This window comes from Diceros bicornis, chromosome 34, assembly GCF_020826845.1.
Source record: "Diceros bicornis minor isolate mBicDic1 chromosome 34, mDicBic1.mat.cur, whole genome shotgun sequence".
Taxonomy (NCBI): domain Eukaryota; kingdom Metazoa; phylum Chordata; class Mammalia; order Perissodactyla; family Rhinocerotidae; genus Diceros; species Diceros bicornis.
In genome coordinates this window covers 26,723,893-26,750,332 of record NC_080773.1, presented here as the reverse complement: position 1 = coordinate 26,750,332, position 26,440 = coordinate 26,723,893, and the positions used below count along the sequence as shown (strand labels likewise).

Sequence of the window (26,440 nt, the reverse complement as noted above, 5' to 3'; positions counted from 1 at the left end):
AATTATATTCTGCATTTCCTCTTTCTACCCGAAGGAAAAACATCCCATTCTCCACCATCCTGGTGTTGACGATGCTCAAAGCACGGTTCTGTTCCTAGGGTCCCCGAGGAGGTGGAAACGTCTCTGAGTCTCAACCTGCAGTATCTGGTCTAGGGAGGTCATGGCCACTGGAGCATCCTGACCAGGCTTGTCCCTGTTCTGGAACCAGTAGTCACAAGGGCAGGGCTAGGCACAGAACACGTACTCAGCACAGCTCTCCATGAATGAATGCTTGAGTAAATGGATGAAGCTTGTTTCAAAGTCTCCTAATTCACAGGGCAAAATTCCGTGTCAGTCTTTTTCTTATGGATGCTTTTGCTTCGGGTAGCACCTCCTCTGGTCAAGGCTCACACGTGTTTCCCTTGCTTTACATACGCTCTGACTGTTACCGAACCAAGTGGGCTCACCTCTTGGTGAGTTAAATTGGACTCTACACCAGTGGAAGTTGTCTCACAAAGTAAAGTACTTGCAGCAAATAGGAGGCTATGAGGAATCATTTCCAAAGTCATGCGTCCCTGAACAAAGGGAAGCAGGGACCTTTATTTCGGTTGGGGAACGAATATTCAGAAAAGAGAGGTGGATAGTCGTTTGCATACGCTCAGTTGGAGAACATGGCTTCCACATAATGAGGCCTAAGCTCCTCCTGGAGAGATCTTTGCATTAAAAATAAGGCAAAGGTCATGGGCTTGTGGTGAGGCTTGGTCAATTTCAGGATGGTTGGTGGTTACATCTTAACATACAAAGGAAAAGAAACAACTTGGAAAAACAGTTAATTTCTTCCAAACCCACCTTTGAGTTTCTCAAGTCGCCCAGTCCGTGACAGGTGCAGCCTGAACGTGTGCGTCCACAGCCGGCTGACATCAAGCAGAATGCAGTCATGTCTGTTCTGTGGTCGGAAGAGCCCTGTGTGCTTGGTACCAATGCAGGAAATGGTTTGTATCAGTGTGCAGTAAGGTTTTGCTACAAAATCTCCTGTGTAGTGCAACAAAAAGCCCTTCAGTCTCTGCAGAGGGTCCTGGAATGCTACTTTTTAACAATGTCCCATCCAATGACAAGCAAGCCAAAACAGAACCTCCTGTGAAACCTCAGCGCACCAGAAGAGGATGAATGAGTGTTCTTGACTGTGGAGACCACCTTCCTGCGGGAGTCTGCAGAGGCAGAAATTCAGGCTTTGGCCGCCAGATGGCAGTAATGACTCTTCAATTTCTTGCCCTCCTGAACTAAACAGCTGTTGGAATCAGGTGAAAGGTCATCTGAGACTTGTGTAATTAGCCGGAAATAGTCCAGATAATTGAGTGAAGCATTTAGTGTCAATTAACTGCTATTCTAAACGCTTTACCTACAATAGCTCCTTTGAGACTTTTGAAGACCCGCTGAGTTTGGCAGTAATGATCTTCTTCCATTGTAAGAGTGTGATGATGCAGTTCGCAGATGTGATCTCATTTTCTTTTATTTTTACACAGCCTTTCTAAGGTACAACTGATGTATGAAGAACAGCACATATTTAGTGTATACAATTTGATGAGTTTGCACATATGCAAACACCTATAATTCCATGACCCCAATCAAAGTAAGAAACACACCCATCACCTCTCAAAGTTTCCCTGCACCTCCATGTTTTTTCATTTTTTGTTTATTTGTTGTTGTTTTAAGAAAACCTAACATGAGATCTACCCACTTAACAAATTTTTTAAGCACATAATACAGTATTGTTGACTATAGGCATTATGTTGTACAGCAGATCTCTAGAACTTATTCATTTTGCATAAAACTGAAACTTTATACCCATTGAACAACAACTCCCCATCACCCTCCCTCCAGCTGCTGGCAGCCACACATCTATTCTCTGCTTGTATAGATTTGACTATTTTAAATACTTCATTTAAGAGGAAGCATGAAGTATTTGTCCTTCTGTGACTGGCTTATTCCACTTAGCATAATGCCTTACAAGAAATGGTTAAGAGAGTTCTTCAAGTTGAAAGGATGTTAAACAGCAACATGAAAGCATATGGAAATATAAATCTCACTGGGAAAATTAAATATAGCAACAGGTAGAGAATACTGTAACACTGTCATGGTGGTGTGTAAATCATTTTTAACCTTAGTCCAAAAGTTAAAAGACAAAAGTGTTAAGAATAACTATCGATACAGCAATTTGTTAATGGATACACAATATAAAAACATGTAAACCGTGACATGAAGAACATAAAGTGTCAGACAAGGAAAGTGTAGAGTTTTTGTATGCGACTGGAGTTAAGTTGTCATCAGCTCATAATCTCACTTTAAAGAGCAGATCCAGCTCATGCTGGAGCCAGGATCTGAATCTCATCTTCCTGTCTCTGGAGCATCTGTTTTCACTATATACTCCAAAACCCCAAGCCCACAAAGAAAAAATATATATATACACTGAGGGACAAAATGTGGATTGGGGTAAGTATTGGTTTATCCGCCAGATCGGGGCTCCTGTCTTATATCTCTCTGCCTCCTTCGTCCCTTTCTGTGTTCAGGACCTAATTTGACCTGGTTTAAGATGTGGCTGGATTCCAGGGTTCTTATGATGGAAGGACTTATCTCTCTCCTTGCTTTTTTTTGTGTGTTGTTGTTCCCGATTTTATTCAGCCTGATTTTTGTCCTCAGATTCATAAAGGTGGGAGCTCTGATGTCCACTCTGCATATGAAGACACGGAGGCTCACAGATATCAGGAAATTTTCCTTCAGAAACTGGAGTCTGTGCCCCTCCCACTGCCCCATGGCGCCCCCTAGCGGTTGTGCTTCTATGTCAACATTCTCAGCCCCGGTTAGGGCGCCCTCTGCTGCTCGCCCAGAGAGATACCGGGATCACGGCGCCAGTCTCCTCCCTCAATCCATCTCCTTCAATCCATCCTCTTTCACCACCAACTGCTTCCCGACGCCTGACTCCGACCCTGTCACTCAGAGACCAATCTATCTTACGATTTATTGTCTCATTACGTAAGAATGATAAATAGGAAACAGTTATTATTATTATTAATGTTATTATTTATAATGTTAATGTTAATATTATTATTTTTTCCATTCTACTCCTTTCTTCTCTGGAAGATGATGGGGCTCCTGCCTCTTACCCTCTCTATCCAGTTCTTACCACACCCCAGTGAGGATATAGACCAAGATCAGGTTGGCTGCGTTTCACAACTTCCTGGCTGCCCCTGGTGGTCTGATGCACTTGGGGTGATGGGGTTTGCTTAGACAGGGTCACAGGTATGCGGCTGGGTGTCGTCACAAAGATCCCGGGTTAACATTCCTTGCAGTCTCCAGGCCTGATAAACAGGGAAGAGTGGTTGTTTATTCGTGTCTCCTCTGGCTGCACTGGGCAGAACGTTTGTAACTTGATAATGTCGGGGAAAAAGGGGAAATCTCCCTCTGCCCTTTTCCTTAAGGTTCTTATGGCTGGCCAAATAATTAGCAAGACAGGTTAACAGGAGAAAATAATACCAAGTTTAATAACATGTATACGTGGGAGAAAGCAGGGACACTGCATTTCTCAACACAATAGCAGAAATTCTCGTCTTAAATACCATGCTCAACCAAAGACAAGGAGGATGTTGGGGGTGGGGATGTCAGTTACAGGAGATTATCACTAAAGCACTGTAAACAAGAGCAAGGTTTATTATGCAGTTTTAAGGCCTCACCTTCTACATTGATAAGTCTCTAGAAATGAGGTCATCCCCCCTCTTCCCAATACAGAGAGGGAGATACCTTTACAAATGGAGACTTCCCTTGTAAATGATTGTCTGGCAACTCCTCGCAGGGTCATCCAGAGGATGTGGCCAGAGAGACAGAACTTCCGATAAGATGGGCTTGTTGGTGCCTTTTCTATTGTAACCTCTATCCTACATTATCTTTATAGCCGTCATGATAATAACTCCTTCCTGAAACAGATCTTTTGTTTTAAATTCTTTAGACAGTTTGGGAGGGGAAACTCAAATATTCTTCCTGAGTTCTCTGAGTCCTTATTGTCTTCAGCTCGAAATAATCCGCATACCAGAATGGTGCTCCCTGGGGTAGCTTGCCCTGAGCACCATCAGTTCCCTCCTCTGAAACTTCCCTAGAAGTTTCACATATTAAAAGCTGAGCTGGTGACTGTGGAGAGAGAAATCGGGTTAGTATCCAAGTGATAAGAAGTCTGCAAAGAGAGAGAAGAACGTAGATTAGAATGAGGATGAACAAGCAGAAAAGAACAAATCGGAGCACATTTCCCCACACTCCATTAAACCAGTCCCCCAATCCTGGAAATAAGTCAGTCCAATAAAATGTGTGAGCTTCATTTATCTGATGAAAAATGTCAATCTTTTCTTTTAATAGATTTAAGTTTGATATTACTTGACCTGTTTGATTCACATAAAAGCAACATTTTTCTCCAATGATTGCACATGCTCCTCCTTGCTGGGCAGTGAGCACATCCAGAGCACGTTGATTTTGAAGCACCACAGATGCTAGGCTGTTAATCTCTGACTGGAGTATGTTTCAGGTTTGCATAGTGGTGTTGAACTCTTACTCCATTACCATAGAGAGATTTAAGATTGCCTTTTCCAACTCATAATCTCCAAAGCTGGGAAATAGGACTCTCAAGGCTGAAAAGAAGTTGGAGTTGTGATACACAAGTGGATTTTCCACGATTTCTCGACTGGCACGTTTATGTGGCACACTCTTATGAGCAAACGAACGCAAGTTTGTAATTTGGCTAGCATTTAAGGTGGAGTGTTTGGTGACAGAAGGAGCCAGGTATCCAAGTCCGCATCGTCCTGACCAATTAGGTGGGAATCCTTTATACACTTTGTTGCCACATAAAATGAAAAGACCAGTGTAATTTAAAGACAAGGTTAGAATTGAGTCTGTAGTTCCCAGGATCTGGACTATTTCATGATCTGTGCCACTTGCACTGTTACTACCTAAACATCTCCATTTCCCATGAGCTCCTGTGAGTCTACGAGAACAGAACAGATTGCGGAATAGCTGGTACAGGAGGCCTGCAGTCTGATTTTGGCAGCTATAAAGCCTGGTCTTGTCACCTGACCAGGTGAGTCCAGATTTTTGATCCACCCATATATAGTCTGTGGCATTGGGCAGCTTAACCATGCGGATAGCTGCGATACCCCAAGTTGCACACGGGTGGCTCGTAAGCCATGCAGAGCACTTGGTGATTTGGCAAATGTTTGTGCCAGAGGGAGTAGTGATAGAGTCACTTACAATTCCCCTGAGAGTTCTGAAGATGCCACCTGCGGAATCAAACCACAGAGTTTGACTGCAATGTTGTCTCGGTATGTCACCCAGGAAAGGTCCAGCGCCATGTTTACTTTCAATGCAGAGAGAAAAACTTTCACCTATTGCTTGTACTTGGGCAAGGGACAGTCCTTGACCTTCTAAGTAGTCTTTCTGGGGCCCAAGTGACTCACCAGGAGAAGAAGCAGAGTGAAGTTTCCCTTGTTGCAGATACCATACTCTGTTATTCATCCGTTTTCCGTACTTAGTCCACCAAGTGTTCACATCAGCAGGAACAAAGACTAGTTCAGGTTCTTTTGCACTATCTAGCTGTTGACATAACCAACAGTCAGATTGATTAGTTAGCGTGGCTAGGGTTTGGTAAACTGGCATAAGGGGGTGTTTGGTCTGTGCCCGACTTGTTGAAAAGGAGAGGGTTAGTAAAAGCAAGACACAGATTGGAAAAGAGCCCATAGCGGAGACTTAGAGAGGGGAAGAGGGACAGATAGAGACCAGCACTCTCCAGTCAGCTTTCTAATAAATGATTTAAAAAGATATATATATATATATATATATATATATATATATATATCCACTAATTGTGTGTGTGTGAGTGTGTATATATATAGGGAGTTTTGAAGCAAGGGGGAGGAAATGGGTCAAAGTAGGTTTTCTTGATCCGTGATCTTGGGAAAAGCTGTCTACTTCGTGATGTCGGCTGCTTCTGGGGCCTGGGTTTTGGCCCTCAAAATCCTTAGTTTAAGGTCACCTGTGGGGATTATCTCCCAGTTGTCTTGAGAGCGATGTTCTGGGTCTATTTTGGCGTGGCTTGTATGGATCCAGGAAGATTTTTTTCTTTATTTTGATGGCAGTGCATGTCGTCAGTAAGACTTCATAAGGTCTTTCCCAGCGAGGTGACTGTGCGTGTTTTCTTTTAAAGACCTTGATGTACACCCGGTCTCTTGGTCGAAAGGGATGGCAAGGCTTGTCAGAAGGTGGGGGCCACGCCTCTTTCACCTGTTGACGATATGCTTCAAGTATACTAGTTAATTTTTGTATATAACTAGTCATAGCATCAAATTGTTCACTTAAGTTCCCATAATATTCATTTAATCCAGGAATTGAAGGTTTAGAGACGCCAGTAGGCATTGGACGTCCAAAAACTATTTCAAAAGGAGTCAGTCCATGCCTTCTATTTGGAGTATTTTGAATCTTCATAAGGGCCAAGGGCAGAGCTTCTGGCCATTTAAGTCCAGTTTCTTGACAGACTTTTCCTAGAGTTCTTTTTATATCTAGATTTTTATGTTCCACTTGCCCTGATGACTGAGGGTGATATGGGGTATGAAATTTTAATGAATACCCCAGAGTTTTTGCAAGCAAGTGGTTTATCTCTGCTGTAAAATGAGTTCCTTGGTCTGATTCAATCCATAAAGGAACGCCAAAGTGAGGAATAACTTCAGTTATTAATTTCTTTACCACTGTTGTGGCATCTGCATGTCTGGTCGGATAGCATTCAGTCCATCCACTAAACGTGCAGACAATAACCAAACAGTGAGAGTAACCTAAAGCTGAGGGCAAGTCTATAAAATCCATTTGGAGTGCCGCAAAAGGCAGCGTGGGCCTGGGAGGACTTCCTGGATCACACCGATTTCTCCCAGAAACTTGGTAAGATTTGCAAGTTGTGCACTGGGAGGTGATTTGGTCAGAAATTTTATGGATGCCAGGGCAAAACCAATTGTCTTTTAGTTCCTTAACTATCCCCCGTTTGCACATATGTCCCATTTGGTGGGAGATAAGTGCAAGCCAAAAAGTCAAAAGAAAAGGAGCTACTGGAAGTCCATTTGGCCCAATGTATAATCTATCTGATAATTGTTTGGCACCCTTTTGTATCTAATTGTCTTTTTCAGATTGTGGGGCATTTGCCTGATAGTTAATAACATCAGTCAGGGAAAGGCAGGTTTAAAAACTGGGTGGAAAACGGATAAGTGGGTCTATAGTGAGCTGCATGTTTAGCAGCTCTGTCAGCCCTGTCATTCCCTAAAGATATGACATCGGTCTCCTTAGTATGGGCCGAACAATGAACAATGGCAATTTTTGAAGGAAAGTGAATAGCTTGTAATAAGGCTGCAATTAAGTGTCCATTAGCAATCGGAGTTCCTGCAGAAGTTAAGAATCCACGGGATTTCCAAGTTGTGCCAATAGCATGGCAGACTCCAAAAGCATATTTGGAGTCTGTGTAAATAGTGGCAGTTTTTCCTTTTGCTAATGTGCAGGCCCTAGTAAGAGCTATGAGTTCAGCAGCTTGGGCTGATCTTATGGTGGGCAAAGAATAAGCTTCAAGAGTTTCATGTGGGGAAACTATGGCATAACCAGTTATTATGCTTCTCCGGGAATTTCGTTTGCAGGAGCCGTCACAAAACAGAAGTAAGTCTGGATTGTCTAAAGGGAAGTCTGAGAGATCCTTTCGTGTCTGTGAGACCATTTCTATAGTTGCAAGGCAATCATGTGGAATGGAGTGGGGCTCTCCATCATCAGAAAGGGGCAGTAAAGTAGCTGGATTTAAAGTGTTGCAGCGATGTAAGATGATGGAAGGGTTAGTTAAAAGAGCCTGCTCATAGGTGGTCTGTCGCCGTGTAGAGAGGTGTTGTGTCCTATGAACTTGCAAAATAGCTGACACAGAATGTAGGACATAGAGGTGAATGGGAGAGCCTAATGTAAGAGTACTGGCCTTATCAATCAGGGTGGCAGCTGCAGCCACCACACGTAAGCATGGGGGCATGCCTGATGCCACAGGGTCTAGTTGGCATGAGAAATATGCTATAGGACATATTTGAGAGGCAAAAGATTGCCCTAGAATGCCTGCAGCAATTCCATTATTTTTATGACAGTATAGATGAAAAGGCTTGTCAAAATTAGGTAAGCCAAGAGCCGGAGGCATGGACAAAGCTATTTTTTTTTAAATTTTTATTTATTTTATTTTTTCCCCCAAAGCCCCAGTAGATAGTTGTGTGTCATAGTTGCACATCCTTCTAGTTGCTGTATGTGGGATGCGGCCTCATCGTGGCCAGAGAAGCGGTGCGTCGGTGCGCGCCCGGGATCCGAACGCGGGCCGCCAGCAGCGGAGCGCGCGCACTTAACCGCTAAGCCACGGGGCCGGCCTGACAAAGCTATTTTTAAGGCCTCAAAGGAGTTTAAGGCCTCAAAGGAGTTTAATGCCTCTGAGGGCCAGGAAATAGGCTCTGAGGAGATATCTGGGAGAAGAGAGTACAAAGGTTTAGCAAGGGCTGCAAAGTTAGGAATCCATTGGCGGCAGTAACCAGCAGCTCCTAGAAATTTATGTAGCTGTTTCTTTGTTTTGGGGCGAGGGATGGATAAAATTGACTCAAGGCGTTTGGGGGTTAGCTTTTGAACGCCTTGAGATATCTCATGCCCTAAGTAGGTAACAGTCATTTGCACCCACTGAAGTTTAGACCTGGAGGCTTTATGGCCTCGTTCAGTTAGGGCTTTCAGGAGAATGAGAGAATCTCTAAGAGCCCCCTGGTTAGTTGGATTACAGAGGAAAAGATCATCAACATATTGAACAAGAGTGGAGCCTTGAGTAAAGACTACAGAATCCAAGTCAGCTTTAAGGACCCGGGAAAATATTGAGGGGGACTCACAATATCCCTGAGGTATTCGAGTCTATGTTAATTGTCTCCCTTTAAATGTAAATGCGAAAAGAAATTGTGTCAGGGTGTAACGGGATTGAAAAGAAAGCTGAGCAGAGGTCAACTACTGTAAACCAGGCTGCGTCAGCAGGTATTGAGGTCAGGATGACAGCTGGATTAGGGACCACAGGATGCCGAGGAATTACAAAAGAGTTTATGGCTCTGAGTTCTTGTACAAATCTATAGATTTGGTTCCCGTCTGAGTCAAATTTGCCTTCCTTTTTTACTGGCAAGATTGGAGTGTTACAGGGCGAGGAAGTAAAAACTAGTACACCCTGTTGCAAAAGGGAGTCTATTATGGGTTGAATTCCTCGCTCGGCATCTCTGGAGAGCGGGTATTGGGCTACTGATGGAAACGGTTTATTTTTTTTCCAAGTAACGTGCACGGGCTCAGCACTAAGCAACAATCCTACCTCATTTGCATGTGTAGCCCAAAGACTGGTTGGGACATTCTTTAAAGACTCATCTTTCTCAGAAGGATTTAAATCAGGACGAGTTTCCATCATGGAAAGTAGGAGACTTGGGGCTTGGTCAGAAGGCAAGGAGATAAAAACACCTTTTTCATTACAATTTATAGTGGCATTGAATTTACATAACAAATCTCGGCCACAGAGGTTTGCTGGTGAACAGTCAGCAACTAAAAAGGCATGATGAGTGTTAAGCGGGCCTAAAGATGTTGGAGTGGGCTTAGATATGGGCAGTGAAATAGGCTGTCCAGAGACTCCAACAGCTTGATAGAATCAGAGGTAACAGGTAGAGATAAATCCTTTGAACGGATAGTAGAGAATGTCGCACCAGTGTCAATTAAGAAATCCAGTTCCCGATTCTCTATTTTAAGTTTAACTGTAGGCTCAGGGGTGCGACTGAGGATCGGCTGACCCCATCATTTGAGGGAGAAATGCCCCTCAGGTGGAGAAAAATGAGCCTTTTGGGGGTGCTGGGGCCAAGCGGGAACATTTTTTAAACTTTCCCTTCTCTTAAGAGCAGGACATGCCCTTTTCCAATGCCCTGGTTTCTTGCAATACCTACAATTGTCCGAAGGCAAACAGGGAAACCTCTGAGTGGGCTTTAGTTTACTTTCAGGGTTGAATTTTTGTTTTTCAAAAGATTTAATTTGCAAAGCAAGAAGAGTTGTCTTTAATTCTTTTTTTTTCTTGCTTTCTTACTGACAATTTTCAAAGAATTGTGTAGCAGCCTCCATTATTACACTTAATGGTTGCCCTGCCCAACCAACCACACTGTTTTGAATTTGTTTCTTTATATCAGGAAGAAAATTTCTAACTAAAGCAGAAATTAGGAGATTTCTATGCTCTGGGGCTTCTGGATTTAATGCAGTGTGTCTTTGGAAAGTCTCAATAAACCGTTCAACAAAAGCTGTAGGATGTTCCCCCTCGTTCTGAGTGCATAATTCAATTTTTGACCAATTAACTTTAGGAGGAAACGCCTCTAGAATCGCTCTTATTAAACCTTGAATATCAGCCTCTAGCTGGGCCACTTCCTGGTCATCTGCAGGAGGGCCTGGGAGAGGGTCTGGCCATCTATTTCCTCTATGAGGGGGGTTTTCTCCAGGGGGCCATCTGGTCTGTCTGATAACTACAGTGTAGTCATGGGCTGGAAGACCGCCCCTTAGCAGCCAGTCAAGGTCTCAGTGGGTGGGGCTATGAATAGCCACTAATCTTTCTAATTTTTCTCTAAATTTAGTAGGGTCTTTTGACAATGGAGGCAGGAGAGTTTTATAATTTAACAGATCAGCTGCTGTCCAGAGGACATGAATTCTCTGCAGCGGAGGTCCAGGATACATCTGCAATGGACACTGCATAGGAATGTCTGAAGCTGACAGAGCCTGATTACAGAGCCCTGGAAAGTAGGAGGAGTTGTAAGACACAGCAAAACGAACCTTCCTGCCCTTCTTGGGTGTTTCTATTAAATTTATTTCTTGGTTTTCAGCATTTACACAAGTAACCTGTATGCCCCTTGCTTGGAGGTCAGGCCTAAGCGCCCCCTGTAAGTCTTCAACAGTGAGAGAAGTTAAAACAGGCAGCCGAATGCCCTTCAGAGAAGTTAGGTCCCTGGGACCTAAGGGAACTGGCTGAGGAGGTGGCTGAGGAGCTAAGTCTTGAGGGGGAGGATTTGGGCCAGGGGCCCAGAGATCCAAAAGATCTTCTGGGGAGTCAGGGACAGGGAGTTGGGGATATAAGGGAGTGTAGGAGGGAGGAGAAAGGGAATTTTCAGTAAATTTGACTTTTAATCTTTGCTCTAACTCTGACTTTTGTTCTTTCATTTTATTAAGAGATTTCCTAAGGCTAGCCGTTATACTTTTCTGGGTTTTCTTTTCAATTTGATCTTCCCATAAATACCAATAAGGCAGCTGCTTGGGATGAGAGCACTCTAAAATATTTTTCAAATATAGAAGTTTTTCCAATTCAAAGGATCCATCGTCTGGCCATTGACGAGTGGGATCTTCATTTGTATATTTATTTCAATAGTGACTCTAATTCAATAAGCCTTTTTAAGGAAAGACCCGGAGGTAACTTTCCACGCTTAAAATAAATCTTTACCATGGACGCAAGAGGCGTCCCTGGTGAGAGTGCAGATGATGTAGCCCCCATGATCCACAGAATTCACCCCCAAAGATATTCAGAGAAAGTAAAAGACTTTTGTTGCACAGGCGGTAAGGATGGTGTAGTGAAAACGGTGTCTCCGGTCTCCCACAATAGTGTGGGACGCCTCCAGTCACAGACCCGCTAATCTGTGACACCGGGCAGGCGATACTGGAATGGGATTTTTCCAGCAGTAACAAGCAACGAAGGTTAAGACGACAAAAGCCTTTATGGACTGGGCCCTTTATGACAAACTCCCCTGAGAGCTTGGCACAGTCGGACAAAGAGACGGTTTGGAACCCCAGTCTACTAGACTGGCCACCAAGGTGCACTCTGGTAAATGCACCTTCCGTATGGTGGAGCCCAAGGAGAAGATTCTCACTGGTCACAAAGCCAAGTTTTCTCAGGACACAGAACAAGACAGAAGGAAAAACTTCATCCAGTTTTTTTTTTTATGTGCACAATGACAACTTTAGCCACCCCTTAGGTCTCTTGGAGCCAGAATAATACCTGGGGGGGAGGTGCTGCGGGGTTGGGGACTGTGTGCTTTACAGAGTACCTCGTCATTGCACGGACATATTCTTGCAGTTGGCGGGGGACCTGTGTCATCTACCCCGTTCCGTGACCCAACTTATCCTGACACGGGAGTCTTCTGAAAGTGGCGAGCGCCCTAATGGCTCTTAACTGCTCGACCCATGCCCACCAAATTTGCGGCCTTTTTGGCTTCCAAGATGCCCTTGGCAATGACCTTCACTTCATGTGCATATTAACCCACAGCAAAGTTTGTAGACGCCAGTCTGGTGAGACCCGCAAACTCACCAGTCTGTGGGGCCGGCCCGGACAGCAGGCTTATAGGGCCTATGCCTGCGTCCTACCCTATGGTATTTCCTTCTTATGACAAAAGACACAGACAAAAGAGAAAAACAGAGACTATCTCTGGGAGGAAAAGGGATCAAGATCAAAACCAAGAGTACTCTACCAAATTTAAACCAAGAGTCACTAAAAGCACAAGAAACTAGTTTCCCAAATATTTTCTCCTGCCAATCTAAATTTAGAAAGAGAAAAAATTCTCACCACTTCCTTCCACCGGACTCCGTAGATAGAGATTCCAGGAGGCTGACGTGGTAAGAAGTCTTACCTTTTGCCAGCTTTCGTCAGGCGTTCCCGTATCTCATCATCTGCAGCAGTCCAGGGAGAAGGCAGGTCTTCCAGCCAGAGAAGGCAACTTTCCAGCCAGTGCGGCTCCTGGCGACTACGCCAAAACTGTCGGGGGAAGAGAGAGAATCTCCCTCTGCCCTTTCCCTTAAGGTTCTTCTGGCTGGCCAAATAATTAACAAGACAGGTTAACAGGAGAAAATAATACCAAGTTTAATAACATGTATACATGGGAGAAAGCAGGGACACTGCGTTTCTCAACACAATAGCAGAAATTCTCGTCTTAAATACCATGTTCAACCAAAGACAAGGAGGATGTTGGGGGTGGGGGTGTCAGTTACAGGAGATTACCACTAAAGCACAGTAAACAAGAGTAAGGTTTATTATGCAGTTTTAAGGCCTCACCTTCTACATTGATAAGTTTCTAGAAATGAGGTCATCCCCCCTCTTCCCAATACAAAGAGGGAGATACCTTTATAAATGGAGACTTCCCTTGTAAATGATTGTCTGGCAACTCCTCGCAGGGCCATGCAGAGGATGTGGCCAGAGAGACAAAACTTCCGATAAGATGGGCTTGTTGGTGCCTTTTCTATTGTAACCTCTATCCTACATTATCTTTATAGCCATCATGATAATAACTCCTTCCTGAAACAGATCTTTTGTTTTAAATTCTTTAGGCAGTTTGGGAGGGGAAACTCAAATATTCTTCCTGAGTTCTCTGAGTCCTTATTGTCTTCAGTTCGAAATAATCCGCATACCAGAATGGTGCTTCCTGGGGTAGCTTGCCCTGAGCACCATCAATAAGAAGTTACAAAGCTGGGCTCCTTGAGACTGCTCCCCAGGCTGCCACCTGCCCCAGGTGAGCACTGGAGCTGGCTAAGGGGAGCTACACCCTGTATTGACATGTCTTTCTGGAGGGCATCGATTCCCCAAAAGCTGTCAGACTTCTCAGTTTAGGGCTGTTCAAGGGCTGACAATGTAGGAAGCCCACCACTCTTGACTAAAGAGACAGGGTTTCAGATGAGATGTTCCAAGTTATTGGGGACCCAGGATGGAAGGGGCAGATCCAGCTCTTGGGTCCACTTGAAGGTATGAGAGTGAGTCTCTGAAGCCTGAGGTGTGTTCTGAGCCTGCAGTCACCTCCTGAGGGCAGGGTCCTCACGAGGGTCTCATTGCATTAACACTCAGATTCAAGACATGGGCTCTGAATGACACCAGCTCTGCCATATTGGTCCTGATTGATTGGACCAGCGGTCATTGGCCATGGACAGTCTGGATACACGGGAGGGACATTTTTCTGGAGTGACATGGCACAAAGCTCTATCTGATAAGGATGCTCCATGTTGAATGTTGCCGAGTAGATCCAACCAGATGCTCTTTGAGGCAGAGGTTACTGGTCTCCTAGCGTTGTCCATTCCCCCCTTTTCCTTAGTAATAATGACACAAGCTCTGCTGAAACCTTGATTTTAGCCTCATAAGACCCATTTCAGACTTCTGACCTCTAGAACTGGGAAATAATCAATTCATGTTGTTTTAAGCCACTAAAGTGTCTGCTAATTCTTCACGGCAGCAATACAAAACTAATACTGGTGTTTAGGATGACTTGGCATTTTAGAGACACATGTTAGCCTCATGAATACAGTTTAAAATACACAACTGAACCAGCCATTTGTGACTTGTAGATTTTTGCTGAAGGATATAAGAGAGTCTCATTATTTAGTAAAAGATATCAGGATATTTAAAAGAACCCAAGTCCCTCTAATGTTATGTTTAATTAATTGGATTTATAGGGTAATTTAAGTATGTGCAAAGATTTTGCAGTGTGTTTTTTTAAAAATCTCTAAATGCAGTTTAAAATATTTATGGGAATTTAATTAATCATGTTAGTTAAATGTCACTGTGTTTTTAAAAGGATCTTTCTTCATCCACATTCATTGGAACCACCTATGAGTATTAAAGTTTATTAGATTTATAAGAAGATTTGTAAATTGAACTTTATAGCTTTAGAATAACTAGATTGTTGGGCTTATAACTTTGATAAACTGAGTATTGATTTGAGAGACCAACCTGACCAGAGACAGACTACTCAGTGCATAGTTACCATCCTCGGGGTTCTGAAAGGCTCACACAGACAAACAGCTGGGGGAGGGTGGTCCCCTGTCACCACTACAGACACCTCTTTCCCACCCCATTCGTATATAACGTCCAAGATGGCCCATGAGCAAAATTTTGGTAGTGCAGAATGTGCAGGAGTTTGGTGAGACTGAACGTGAAAGCAGGTAAGTGTGTTCTGTCTGAGACCGAGAAAGTGGGGGTGCCGACAACCCTGAGAAAGATCACACTTTCTATTCTATTCGGAACTTGCTTTGAATGCAGAAAGAAGGCAATGATACTCTAAAAAACACAAACCACCAAGGAATCCTATCAAATCCCTTCTTATTATGTTCCTTCCCTGCATTGGCCAACCACTGATGCTGAAAATGATGACATAGAAGGAAAGGGGAAGAGAGGGCCCCCAGAATCCCTTCTCCTCTCAGTCCTTCCTTACTGATTAGGAAGCAGAAATGCAGCAGGTTGGTAGAAGGTGCGTGTATCGGGAAGTGAAATAAAAATAGTTGAGTTACCAGAGAGTGTTACAGACTGAATTTCATTCCTCCAGAAAATTCATATGTTGAAATCATAATCCCTAGTCAGGACTTTTAAACAGGTAAATTAAAATGAGGTCATTATGATGGGCTCTAATCCAATAGGACTGGTGTGTTTATAAGAAGAGGAGGCTAGGACACAGGCACACACAGAGAAGACCATGTGAGGCCACAGGGAGAAGACGGCGGACTACAAGCCAAGGAGAGAGACCGCAGAAGGAACCAACCCCACTGACACCTTAATCTTAGACTTCTAGCCTCCAGAACTGTGAGGAAATGGATTTCTGTTGTTTAAGCCACCCAGTCTGTGGCACTTTGGGGGTACCCAAAGATACCCAGGTCTTAATCCCTGAAAATGGTAAAAGTTCCCTTATAAGGAAGAAGGGTCTTCGCAGATGTGACTAAGGTAAGGATCTTGACCTGTGAGGATGATCCTAGATTATCTGGGTTGGTCCCTAAATCTAGTCACAAGTGTCTTTCTGAGAGAGAAGCAGAGGGTGATGTTCTACACACAGAGGAGGGTGAGCAATGTGACCACAGAGGCAGAGTGATGCGGCCACAAGTCAAGGAATGCCGGCAGCACAGTCATCTGGGAGAAGAGATGGATTCTCTCCTTGAGCCTCTGAGGGAGTGTGACCTACCAACAACTTGATTTATGTCCAGATGAGTGATTTTGGATGATGGCGTTCAGGACACCTTACCCCAAGATGTGCCACCTTTGCATATTGAATATTTCAAGCTGGAAGAATTTGAGAAAAAGCATGTGCAGGAAGGACTTTCTGACCTTCTCTTGAAGCAGGTCATAAACTCTCACTGAGAGGTGCCCACCCTGTACCTGGAGGAAAGGAGCATCTTATCTCTTAATATCAATGACACAGAGAGGAATCTGAAGGAACAGGCCTTGCTAAGTTTCTCCCAGTTTCCTGCACTTAGCTCACACTCTTTGTCCTATCATATCTCTCCATGACTTTCCACTTTGCATCAAATGTAGCAGGAAAATATTCAGGTTTAACCATTTCTTCGGGCCTTTATTTCCTTATGAAGGCGCCTGTGCCACATTCAAGTTACATTAAACATATGTTTCCTTTTCTCTTGTTAATCTGTCTTGTGTTATAGGGGCCCAGTCCACAACTTGCAAGGACAGAGGGAAAATATTTTTCCTCCCCCATGGATTTCTGGACTCCAACACTGGGAGAGAATAACTTCTTTTGTTTTAAGACACCGAATATGTAGTCATTTGTGGCAGTGGACCCCGGAAGCTAATATGGGTAGGAAATCAGAGAGATGCCATCTCCAGGGAGAACACAGAGAATAACAAGAAAATCCCTCCTTTACGGATCCATTCCTCCGCTCTTCTTCACAGCCAAACTCCTCAAAGGGTTGTCTGTACCCCTTCTTCCCATCTCCCCTCCTCCAATTCTCTCCTGAACTTGCCCCAACAAAGTCTGCACCCCTTTCCCGACTCTCCATTAAAACTACTGTGTCAGGATCACCAAGGAGAAATGTGTTTTCTTGTGCCCTTCTCTTCTCTAAGTGCATCAGCCCCGTTTTCCTCATCTGCTTTCATCACTTACATGGCTCTACGTCCTCACATCTCCAGCCTGAACCCCTCTCCTGATCGCTAGACATTCGTATCCAGCTCTCTCGCTGATGTCCCCAATTGCATGTCAAGCAACTTCTCAGAATGAACATCCCCCTTCCAAACCCTTCTCTCCGACGTCCTCCATGGAACACAACTCCATCCTTCCAGTTGCTCAGGGGAAACATTAGGGCATCATCCATGCTCCTCTATCTCCCTCACTCCCCACATCCCCTAGAAAACCCTGTTAGTTCCATCTTCATAATACATGTAAACAGAAACCCTCACTCTCCACCCCGCCTCCCTGATTCACGTCACCATCACCTCCTGCCTGGAGAATTCAGCAGTCCCTTCCCAATCTCTGTGTTGCTGCTGTGGACCCACTCTGGCCTTTTCTGAACAGAGTAGCCACGGGGATCCTGTGAAAATGAAAGTTCAATCATGTCCTCCAAGACGTACAGATTCTCGCGTCTCCTGCAAGACCTGACAAGCTCTGCACCAGCACAGGGTCTGCACCTTCCTCCCAGCTCCTCCCCTCCCTGTGCCTCCCTCTGCTGTCAGACTTCTTCCTCCTGTTTCCCCAACACGCCAGGCGTGCTTCTGCCCCAGACTACTCCACTCGCTGTCCTCTCTCTTCCCTTTTCCTGGATAATTTTCCCTCAGGCAAACACAGAAACTGCTGTCTTATCATCTTAATTCTTTGCTCCAACATCACCCCTCACACTCTCACGTGTAGAAAATTGTCCCCAATATTTCATGTCCTCCTTTCCCTGCATGATTTTTCTCCAAACACACATTAGCATCCAACATACTCTAATGTTATTTCTTATTTATTTCTTTTGATTTCTGTCATTCTTGTCTCCAGAATGACAGTTTCTTGATGACAGAGATTTTGGGTGCTGTGTTCACCGATGCACCCTCAGCACCTACAACAATGCTGGTACATAGTAGGTCTTCAGTAATACTTGCTCAGGAGTCTATAAATAAATGACTGAATGTCACTCTCCTCAGAACCAAGGAATGATACACACACTCACACACACACACATGCGGGGTGGCTTTTAAGACTGAGCCTGAGGGATGAGCAGCACTTGGAGAGGAAGGAATGGGGAGGGAAGGGCATTTCAGGAGAAGGAACTGCTCATGCAAAGTCTCAGAGTCACAAAGGCCTTGGCCCAGCTGGGGGTGGAGACACTGCCAGATGCATGGAGAAGGAGGGATCCAGGTGAGAGTCCACCAGGAAACAGACCATGTCAGGCCTTCAAATCCAGCCTGTGGTGTTTGCAGCTCAGTCTCTGGCCATGGAGAGGACACATAGCTGTCCACACTGTGCAGGACATGGACAATGATGGTCTCTGGAAACACATTCTGGAGGCCTGTGTTAAGGTGAGAGATGGAGGCAGAGATGGATGGGGTGGCTTCAGAGATGCAGGGCAGAGTTGATGACTCAGGAACAACCAGGTCAGGATGAGGAGGGGACAGGCAGCAAGATGAGTTGTGTAGGAGGAAGGATAGACAGGATTTACGGATGAATAGATCAGGGAGAAGGGAGGGAGGTAAAGAGGAGAACCATATCCTGGTCCTGGCCTTAGAGATGGGGCCATGGTGTCATCAGCGTGTGAGAGAATCCAGCAGAAAAGTGGGTTTGGGGAGGAAGATGGCAGCTGAACTTTGGCATGCTGACCAGAGCAATCCTGGGGGCCATCCTGGAGGAGACGTGTGGTTGATGTTGGGTAGTGAGACATCTGGTTCACTCACGTGAGGGATTAACTTGGGATGGTGTTTGCATCCTCCATGCCCACTGTGGGCCTTGCCACCTTCCTCCTGCAGGACCTCATTCTGACAGAAGAGAAGAGGGTCTTTCAGTCTGGTTGCGTCATGGTCCAGGGGGCTCACCCCTTCTTCCCTGTTCAGGGGCTGGAGGGGTGACTGAGGTGGGAGAGGGTAGGTCTGGCTCCACAGACCCACTTTGAGCACACAAGTACCTGCAATCCTGGACACTAGGTGGGCATGCAGGATGGCTGCCAGTGTAGATCCTTCCCCCTCCCCTGCCCCCATCTGCCTCCTACCTGCCCAAACCCCTGATTCCTTCAGGACCCTCCATCACTGCTTCTGGGACTCAGCCATGTGCCCCCTGCCCTCCCCACGCCTCCCCTTCCTCCTGGGACAATGCTCACCTGAGGAAGATGAGGCAGAGGAGGAGGAGCAGGGTCTTCACAGCCACTTTCCCAATGGCCACCAGAGCCACCTCTGCCACGGGCCCTGATCTCCCTGCAGGAAAGTGGGATGAGGACAGATTCACCTGCTCCACAGCAATCCTAGTCCTTCCAATCCCAGCGGGACTCTGGACATTGGGTCTCCAGGCCCTCCTGCATCACTGGAGGCAGGACCGCCTGTGCCTGGGCCTCACCCCACTCCATGTCCTGAGTGTCCAACAGTTGGAGAGACAATAATTGCATAAGTTGGACTTCATCAAAATGACAAAGTTTCTTTGTCAACTGACACTATCACAAAAGTGAGAAGCTAATACATTTAGTGGGAGAAAATATTTGCAAATCATAGATGTTATAAGAGAGACACACCCAGTGTATGTAAAGAACTTTTACAACTCAAAAACAACAAGTGAAACAACGCAATAAAATAATAATTAAAGGACTTGATAAATAATTCTCCAAAGAAGATATACAAATGGCTGGTAAGTCCATGAAAAAATTAGCATCATTAGTCATTATATAAATGCGAATCAAAACCATGATGAAATACCCCTTCACACCCACTTGTTAGTGCTGTGGAGTCTATTCTGACTCCTAGAGACCCTGTGTGCAGCAGAGTGGAACCCTGCCTAGTCTTTTTGCATCATCCTCTCATCTTCTGCACTATATCAAACAATGCTCTACTGCTATTCAAAAGGTTTTCATGGCCAAGTTTTTCAGAAATGAGTGGCCAGGTTCTTCTTCCTAGTCTGTCTAAGACAGGAAGCTCCACTGAAACCTGTCAACCACGAGTGACCCTGCTGGTATTTGAAAGACTGGGTGCACAGCTTTCAGTATCACAATAACAGGCGGCTGCCACACTATGACAACCACAGATGGGTGATGTGGTTCCCTGATCGGGAAACTAATCCAGGCCATGGCCATGAGAGCACAGATGTCAACTACTAGACCACCAGGGCCAGCTCTTGACATTCACTAGTGGGCTATATTTAGAAAAAAAAAAAAAAAGAAAGAAAAGAATGTTGGCAAGAATGTGGATAAATTTGGACCCTCGTACATTGCTGTAGGGAAAGTTTTCGGAGCTTCCACTGTAGAAAACAGTCTGTCATTTCCTCAAAAATGTAGACATATAAACTACTATTCAACCCAGCAATTCCACTCCTAGGTAGATATATGCCCCCAAAAACTGAAAACATATGTTTGAACAAAAGTGTGTACACTAATGTTCATAGCAGCATTATTTCAATAGCCAAAATGTGGAAACAACCCAAATGTCCTTCAACTGACCAAAAGAGAAACAAAATGTAGTACATCCATACAATGGAATATTATTCAGACAAAAAAGAAAGAATTAGCGATACATGCTACATGTATAAACCTTGAAAGTATTTTGTTACTTGAAAGAAGCCAGACACAAAAGGCCACATTTTGCACAATTCCACTTACATGAACTGTCCAGAATAGGAAAATGAATATAGACAGAAAGCAGAGTAGTGGTTGCAGGTGCTGGGGGAGGAGAACATAGAGAGTGACTGCTTCATGGGCAAACGTTTTCTCTTTGGGGGGAAGAAAATGTTGGATGGATGGAATTAGGTAGTGGTGATGGTTGGGCAAGACTGTGAATGTACTAAAAGCCAACTATTGTACACTTGAAAATGGTTCAAATGTTGATTTTATTTTATATGATTTTTTTCTAAATAATAAAACAATGCATACAGATTTTTCAAAACCTATATGGGGATACCAATTTTCACCTGCTACTGTCAAAATCAAATGTTTCACCCCATACTAGTTTGTGGAAAACACACAATTTCAGCCCTCGATGCTGGGAATGTAAACTTCTCCACTTTCGATGGAGAACAAGTAGGTCCTATGTCTCAATATAGAAATAACATATAATCCAGCTATTTTGCTTTTAGGGACTTATCCCACAGTCAGAAATATACACGTGTGTGAAAAGAGATACAAGATTACCGATTGCAGCGTTTCTGTTGGTAGAATAAACTTAATGCCATGATTTTTCCACTAGTAGAAGATGTGTACAGAATCAGAATCCATCTAGGCCGTGGAATATGCCACAATCACAAAGCAGAATGGGGACAGTCTGTACTACTGAAATCAAATGGCCCCTAAGATCCTTTGGGAGAACAAATCGAGGCTCAGAGCAGCCTATGGACATGGGTCACTTCCCAGGAGGGCATTGGGCATTTGAAGACAGACTCTGTTGTGTCTTTTGAATTTTTGACCATATGAATATCTTACCATCCAAAAATATGTAAATTACAAAGTATTAGGGAAAAATAAAAAGACAAAATTGGAGGAGTCATCAGAAGATGGATGTTAATTGGCCCTGAGAGGAGGACCCTGCTGTGAAAGTTGTTCTGTTCTCCTTGTGGAGCTGAGGAGGGTGAAGAAGTCTGAGGGGAGTGAGGGGCTGATGGGGACAGCTGCTCACAGAGGCCATGGAAGCTGGGGGTGAGAGGAACCACAGGGTTCACCCACAATGTGATCTCTGGTCACTGGAGTGAGTCCAGGGTGAGGCAGGGATCCAGCCCTGCCCTGAGCTGGAAGAGGCCCTGCTCCCTACAGCCTGGGAGGGGTTCTATCCTACCTGTGCCGTACCCGAGACAGACACCAATAGCTGGGTTCTCTGGAACACCTAGGATGAGAAGATGGGATTCTACTTCAGCAGGAATATGGGGTTGGATAAGTGTAGGTAAGCCCCCACCACCAAAAGCCACAGAAATACAGGAGGGCCAGGGCTTACGTCCATCTATGTCCCCTACTCAGTCTGGTCCCCAGGACAAAAGAATCAAGCACCCCCAGCTTGGCCCTCCTGCTCCCCACCTCCCCCCTCAGGGACACGGGTGACCTGGCCCAGCGCTCACAGGTGATGTTGAGCTGGATGCTGCTTTCCATGATCACACCAGATGCAGGGAACTTCACTTGACAAATGAGGTTGGCGCCTTGGTCCTGGGGCCGTGGGGTGAGGGTGAGCACTGAGGAGAGGTGGGTCCTGGGGCCCAGGGAGGTGAGGGCAGCTGTCCTCCAGGAGAAGATGGGTGGCGTGCCCCGCTCATAGGCCCAGGGCACAGAGCAGGTCAGGTTTCTGGGGCAGCTGGCCTCCAGGGTCCCTGGGATGAGGATGTCGGGTTTGTGGGTCAGGGCTTGTGAAGAGAGAGGGAGACATGGAGATCAGGAGGGAAAGTCTGAGGTACAGGCTCAGAGAAACATTAGACTTTGGTCCAGATCCTCCATCTAAACTCTGACACGCTGTACCCCCAACTCTTCCCAGGAGGAGGGTTTTATCCCAGTCCTTCCCTCCGGCCCCCATGTCCTTCCCCTCTGGCCTCTCCGGGAGCCCACTCCTTACTCATCACACTCACGGTGAGATGGTTAGATATGTAATTCCATTTTGCACTTCCTCTCTCCACCTTAAAAAAGTATTTTCCATCATCTATCCTCCTGGTGTCTCTGGTGTCCAGGGAGCAGTTGTAGGTCCAGGGGTCCCCAAGGAGGTGGAATCGGCCCTGGGTCTCCTCCTGCACTTTTCGATCTGGGTTGTTAGTGGTCACTGGAGCATCCTGGTGTGCAATGGCCCCTTCCTGGAACCAGTAGCCGTGAGATGAGGTAGAATCAGTCCAGCCATCCCGGGGGTAGAAGACAGTGCACGGCACCCGCACACACAGGCCCTCCTGCACCGTCACCAGCCCTGGCACTCGCAGCTGGTAATCCTTGTCATTTTCCCAGAGCTCCCTCTGGCCCTCAGCCTCCTCCCTCCACCAGAGCAGGGCCAGCAGCAGCCACAGCAGAAGCATGTCTGGGGTTGGCGGTCCCAGGTTCTGCCAGGGAAAGTCTGTTTCTCAGGGTTCTCTCTCAGGAACTAAAAACTGAAATATTTAGAGGAGGCTCCAACAGGAAGATGAGAGTGAAGGCAGAACAGTGACCCTCCTCAGAGGAGGAACTTCACCTCCAGACGCTGTTGGACATGGGACAGCCCATGGAATGAACCATCCATTACTTCTTGTCCACTGCTGGGGAGGCTGAGCCAGGGAGGGTGAGAGTCTTGGCATGTTCATACCCCATGAAGTGCCCGAGCCCCATCTCCCACCTCCATGTCGATGCCCTTCCTCTCAGAGGGTCATTTTCTGCAAAGTGAAATAGGTTCCTTCTGGTCAGATTTCCTGACTCATAGACTGTAGATGTCTGTGGAGGTTGGTCCAGCCAGGGGTGGGACTCGGTGACACAGGAGATGACGGAGACTGACTGTCCTCCCTGTCTCAGCATCTATGTGGTGAGCATCACCTCTCTGCTCATAAAGTCACGCACCAGCCCCGGTCGATGGCCTGAGAGTCACTGTCCAGTGGAGTGACAATAGCTGCCTCGGCACCTGGAGCTCCCTTAGACGGGAAGACATGGAGACACGTGCAGGAGACACAGAGCGAGGAATGTCAGCCTGAGGGTCGTCCACCCTCAGGGACGGTGAGGATTTCCTGAGAAAAGAGACGTGCACCTGAATTCACTGAGGGTTCTTTTTAACTGTGTGGCGGGGGCTGGGAGGAAGGAGTGGGAATCCTGGGAGGTGCTGCCTCCTCAGACCCGTGTTGATTTTCTTGAAACATGTTTTGGGGGAAACATAAGACACATACAGAGGTGTCCCCACAATAACAGCTCAATGATTCCTCACACAATGAACACCCTTCAAGTAATAGAATGTCAGGGAGCACCCAGGAGCTCCCTCTGAGTCCCCTTCCCTATCCCCACACCCCACTCCCCTCAAGGACCCCCAGCCTCACCGTAATAACAATTTATTCCTGGCTTTTCTCTGTAGTTTTATCATCTGTGCATGCTGCCTTTAATACTATGGCTCTGCACTATGCTTTTCTTAAGACTTTGTATACATAGAAAAATATACTATCTGTTCTCTTCTATTCAACTTCATGATTCTGCCCATCCCATATTATCTCCTTCCCAGAACTATCACCAAAAACCCAGAGTAGAGTCAGTGCTGTGATCATGGGGAAGGAAGGTGCAGGGTTGAGCATGCGTAGACACTCCCACACCATCACCATTTCCTGCATTTTCAGCTAGAATCTCAGCCTGCAGCCCCATCCCTCTGCTGGGCTCCCCTGGCCACTCACTCTCTCCCTGCAGGGGCCGTAGCAGCATCTGTGGTCAGAAGGGTTTGTCTATGCCCAGCCTGTTTGTCACAGTCCCGGTTTGCCATGAAAAACAGAAGAATAGGAAGGAAAGATGGGGGAAGCCGTAGAGAACATAACTGTGTGCAAAAGAAGAACTATGATCAATAGACCATCAGAGCTGGGGGGCCTTCTAACACCACTTCTCCAATTTGAAGAAGAAGACACTGAGGTCAAGAGTGGTCAAGTGAATTGGCCAAAGCACATAGGTGCCCTGTCTTATGCACTATTATCTGAACCGAGACCCACTTCTTCAATGGTTTTCTGCTCAGGTTTCACTGGCTGGGAGATGGAAGCTTATGTTAATCTGAGAGGGAAGAATGCTCAACTGTTCCCATGAGGTGAGGGAGGACATTTCATTCATTTAGTCATTCATTCATTCATTCATTCATTCAACAACCATGTACACTGTGCCTTCAGGTTTCCAGGAAAGGGGTGAATATGACAGATCCAACCCTTGCCTTTGAGGAGAAGAACATCCAGTTGGGAGATAGACAGGTTACCTGACAATTAAAGCGCCTTAGTGTAGGTGGCTATGATGGGGAACAACAGGCTGGGGAGGGAAGTGCTCTTGCTCTTCTGGACTGGAAGGTGAGTCTCAGGGAGGAATGGACCAAGTAGACATGGTAGAGACTCTCAGGTAGTCACAAAGGATGTGAATTCCACAGGTGATCCTGGTATCCTGGGAATTCCTGGACTCTCAAGTATCATGTTCTCAATCCCGCTCACCCCTGCGCTGTGCTGGAGATCATCCGCCAGCTACCAAGTTCTGTGCTCTGACTGTGACCAGCCCCATCTTTGCCCCAGCTATGATCAGACCATTGCACACAGAGGGTGCCCCATCAGTCCAGCACTACCTGGCTCTTGAGAATCCCCAGTAAAGGGCTATGGTGCTGTCCTTGGTGCTGATTCAGAGCTGAGTACTGACTCTGGAGATGTCTGCAGCTCTGTGGAGGGGCCTGATCACATAGCACAGAGACCTTATGTCTGGAGTCAGGGGGGTCAAGATGTCAGATGTTCTGGAGAGGGCTCAGGTCTACTTGAGAGGAGGGACTCAGGGGAAGAAAAGACCTACATTTCTCCACCGTGTCCTTCTGTCCACCCTCAGGAATGTCCTATGGACAATGTGAGACTGTTGTCACCGTTCCAGGGCAGGAAGGTGAAGGCTCTGTGCTGCCCCTTTATGTAACTGTTCCCATTTCATTTTCGCAACATCCCTGACAGAGAGGGGTAATCCCCTCATCAGATAGAGGTGAGTAGCTGTAGGAACTAGTTTCCAAAGACAATCCCAAACAATCCTGCCCCTCCTTTATACAAACATGGCCCTCCTCTCATTATAAGATGGAGTTTATTATTATTATCTCCTCCTCTTGAACCTATATTAGCCATATGACTCCTTTGAAGCATAGACTGCTGGGGACAAGATGTTCTGAGGCTTATACAGCTCAAACACTAAGAAGGCCTGGCAGCTTCCACTCCTACTTTGTGGATCCCTGGGCTTCTGAGTAAGTAATCCAGGTGACTCTGAGGGAGAGAGATGCTACATAGAGGATCCCTAAGAGTTCAGGATGTCCAGTCCCAGTCACCACCACCAGCCCAACAGACCTGCCTGAAAGAGCCCAAAGCAAAAGTAGGGGTGAAGCTGCCCAACTTTTCCCCCTATGTTTCTGCTTCCAGAGAAGAGATCACTCTTCAGAGTCAGGAAATGTTCAGTGCCAAACTATAGACTTCTAATTATTTCCACCTGAGCCCATGTAGAAGTGTATGCTGTGATGCTTTATTCATTTCCTGGTTTGGATTTTGGTGGTGAAATTTTAGTTCCTTTTACTGCAATATCCTGGGCTCATTTAACACATGCTGGGATTTGGCACTCATGGCATCAGGCTAAGCTGCCAGAAGGAACTTGCATTTTCAAGGAATAAGGAATCAGCACACAATGAACACACACTTCATACCAGGACCTGTACACAGTGCTTTATGCGTGTCTCAACATCGTTGTGAGATGGGGCTTCTTATTTTTCCACTTTACAGAGCAGGAAACTAAGGCACAGAGAGGTAGAGTGGCA

General features: G+C 45.8%; 1 protein-coding gene across 1 annotated transcript; it reads right to left on the bottom strand.

Annotated features, from left to right (window-relative positions):
• Nucleotides 1-21,939: 21,939 nt before the first annotated feature.
• Nucleotides 21,940-22,994, bottom strand: LOC131397663 (sialic acid-binding Ig-like lectin 8). Its single transcript, XM_058530743.1, has 2 exons — nucleotides 22,550-22,994; nucleotides 21,940-22,343 (listed from the first exon to the last, which is right to left on the bottom strand). Exons 1-2 carry the CDS (start codon nucleotides 22,992-22,994, stop codon nucleotides 21,940-21,942), a joined length of 849 nt encoding a protein of 282 aa, XP_058386726.1.
• Between the last annotated feature and the right edge of the window lie 3,446 nt (nucleotides 22,995-26,440).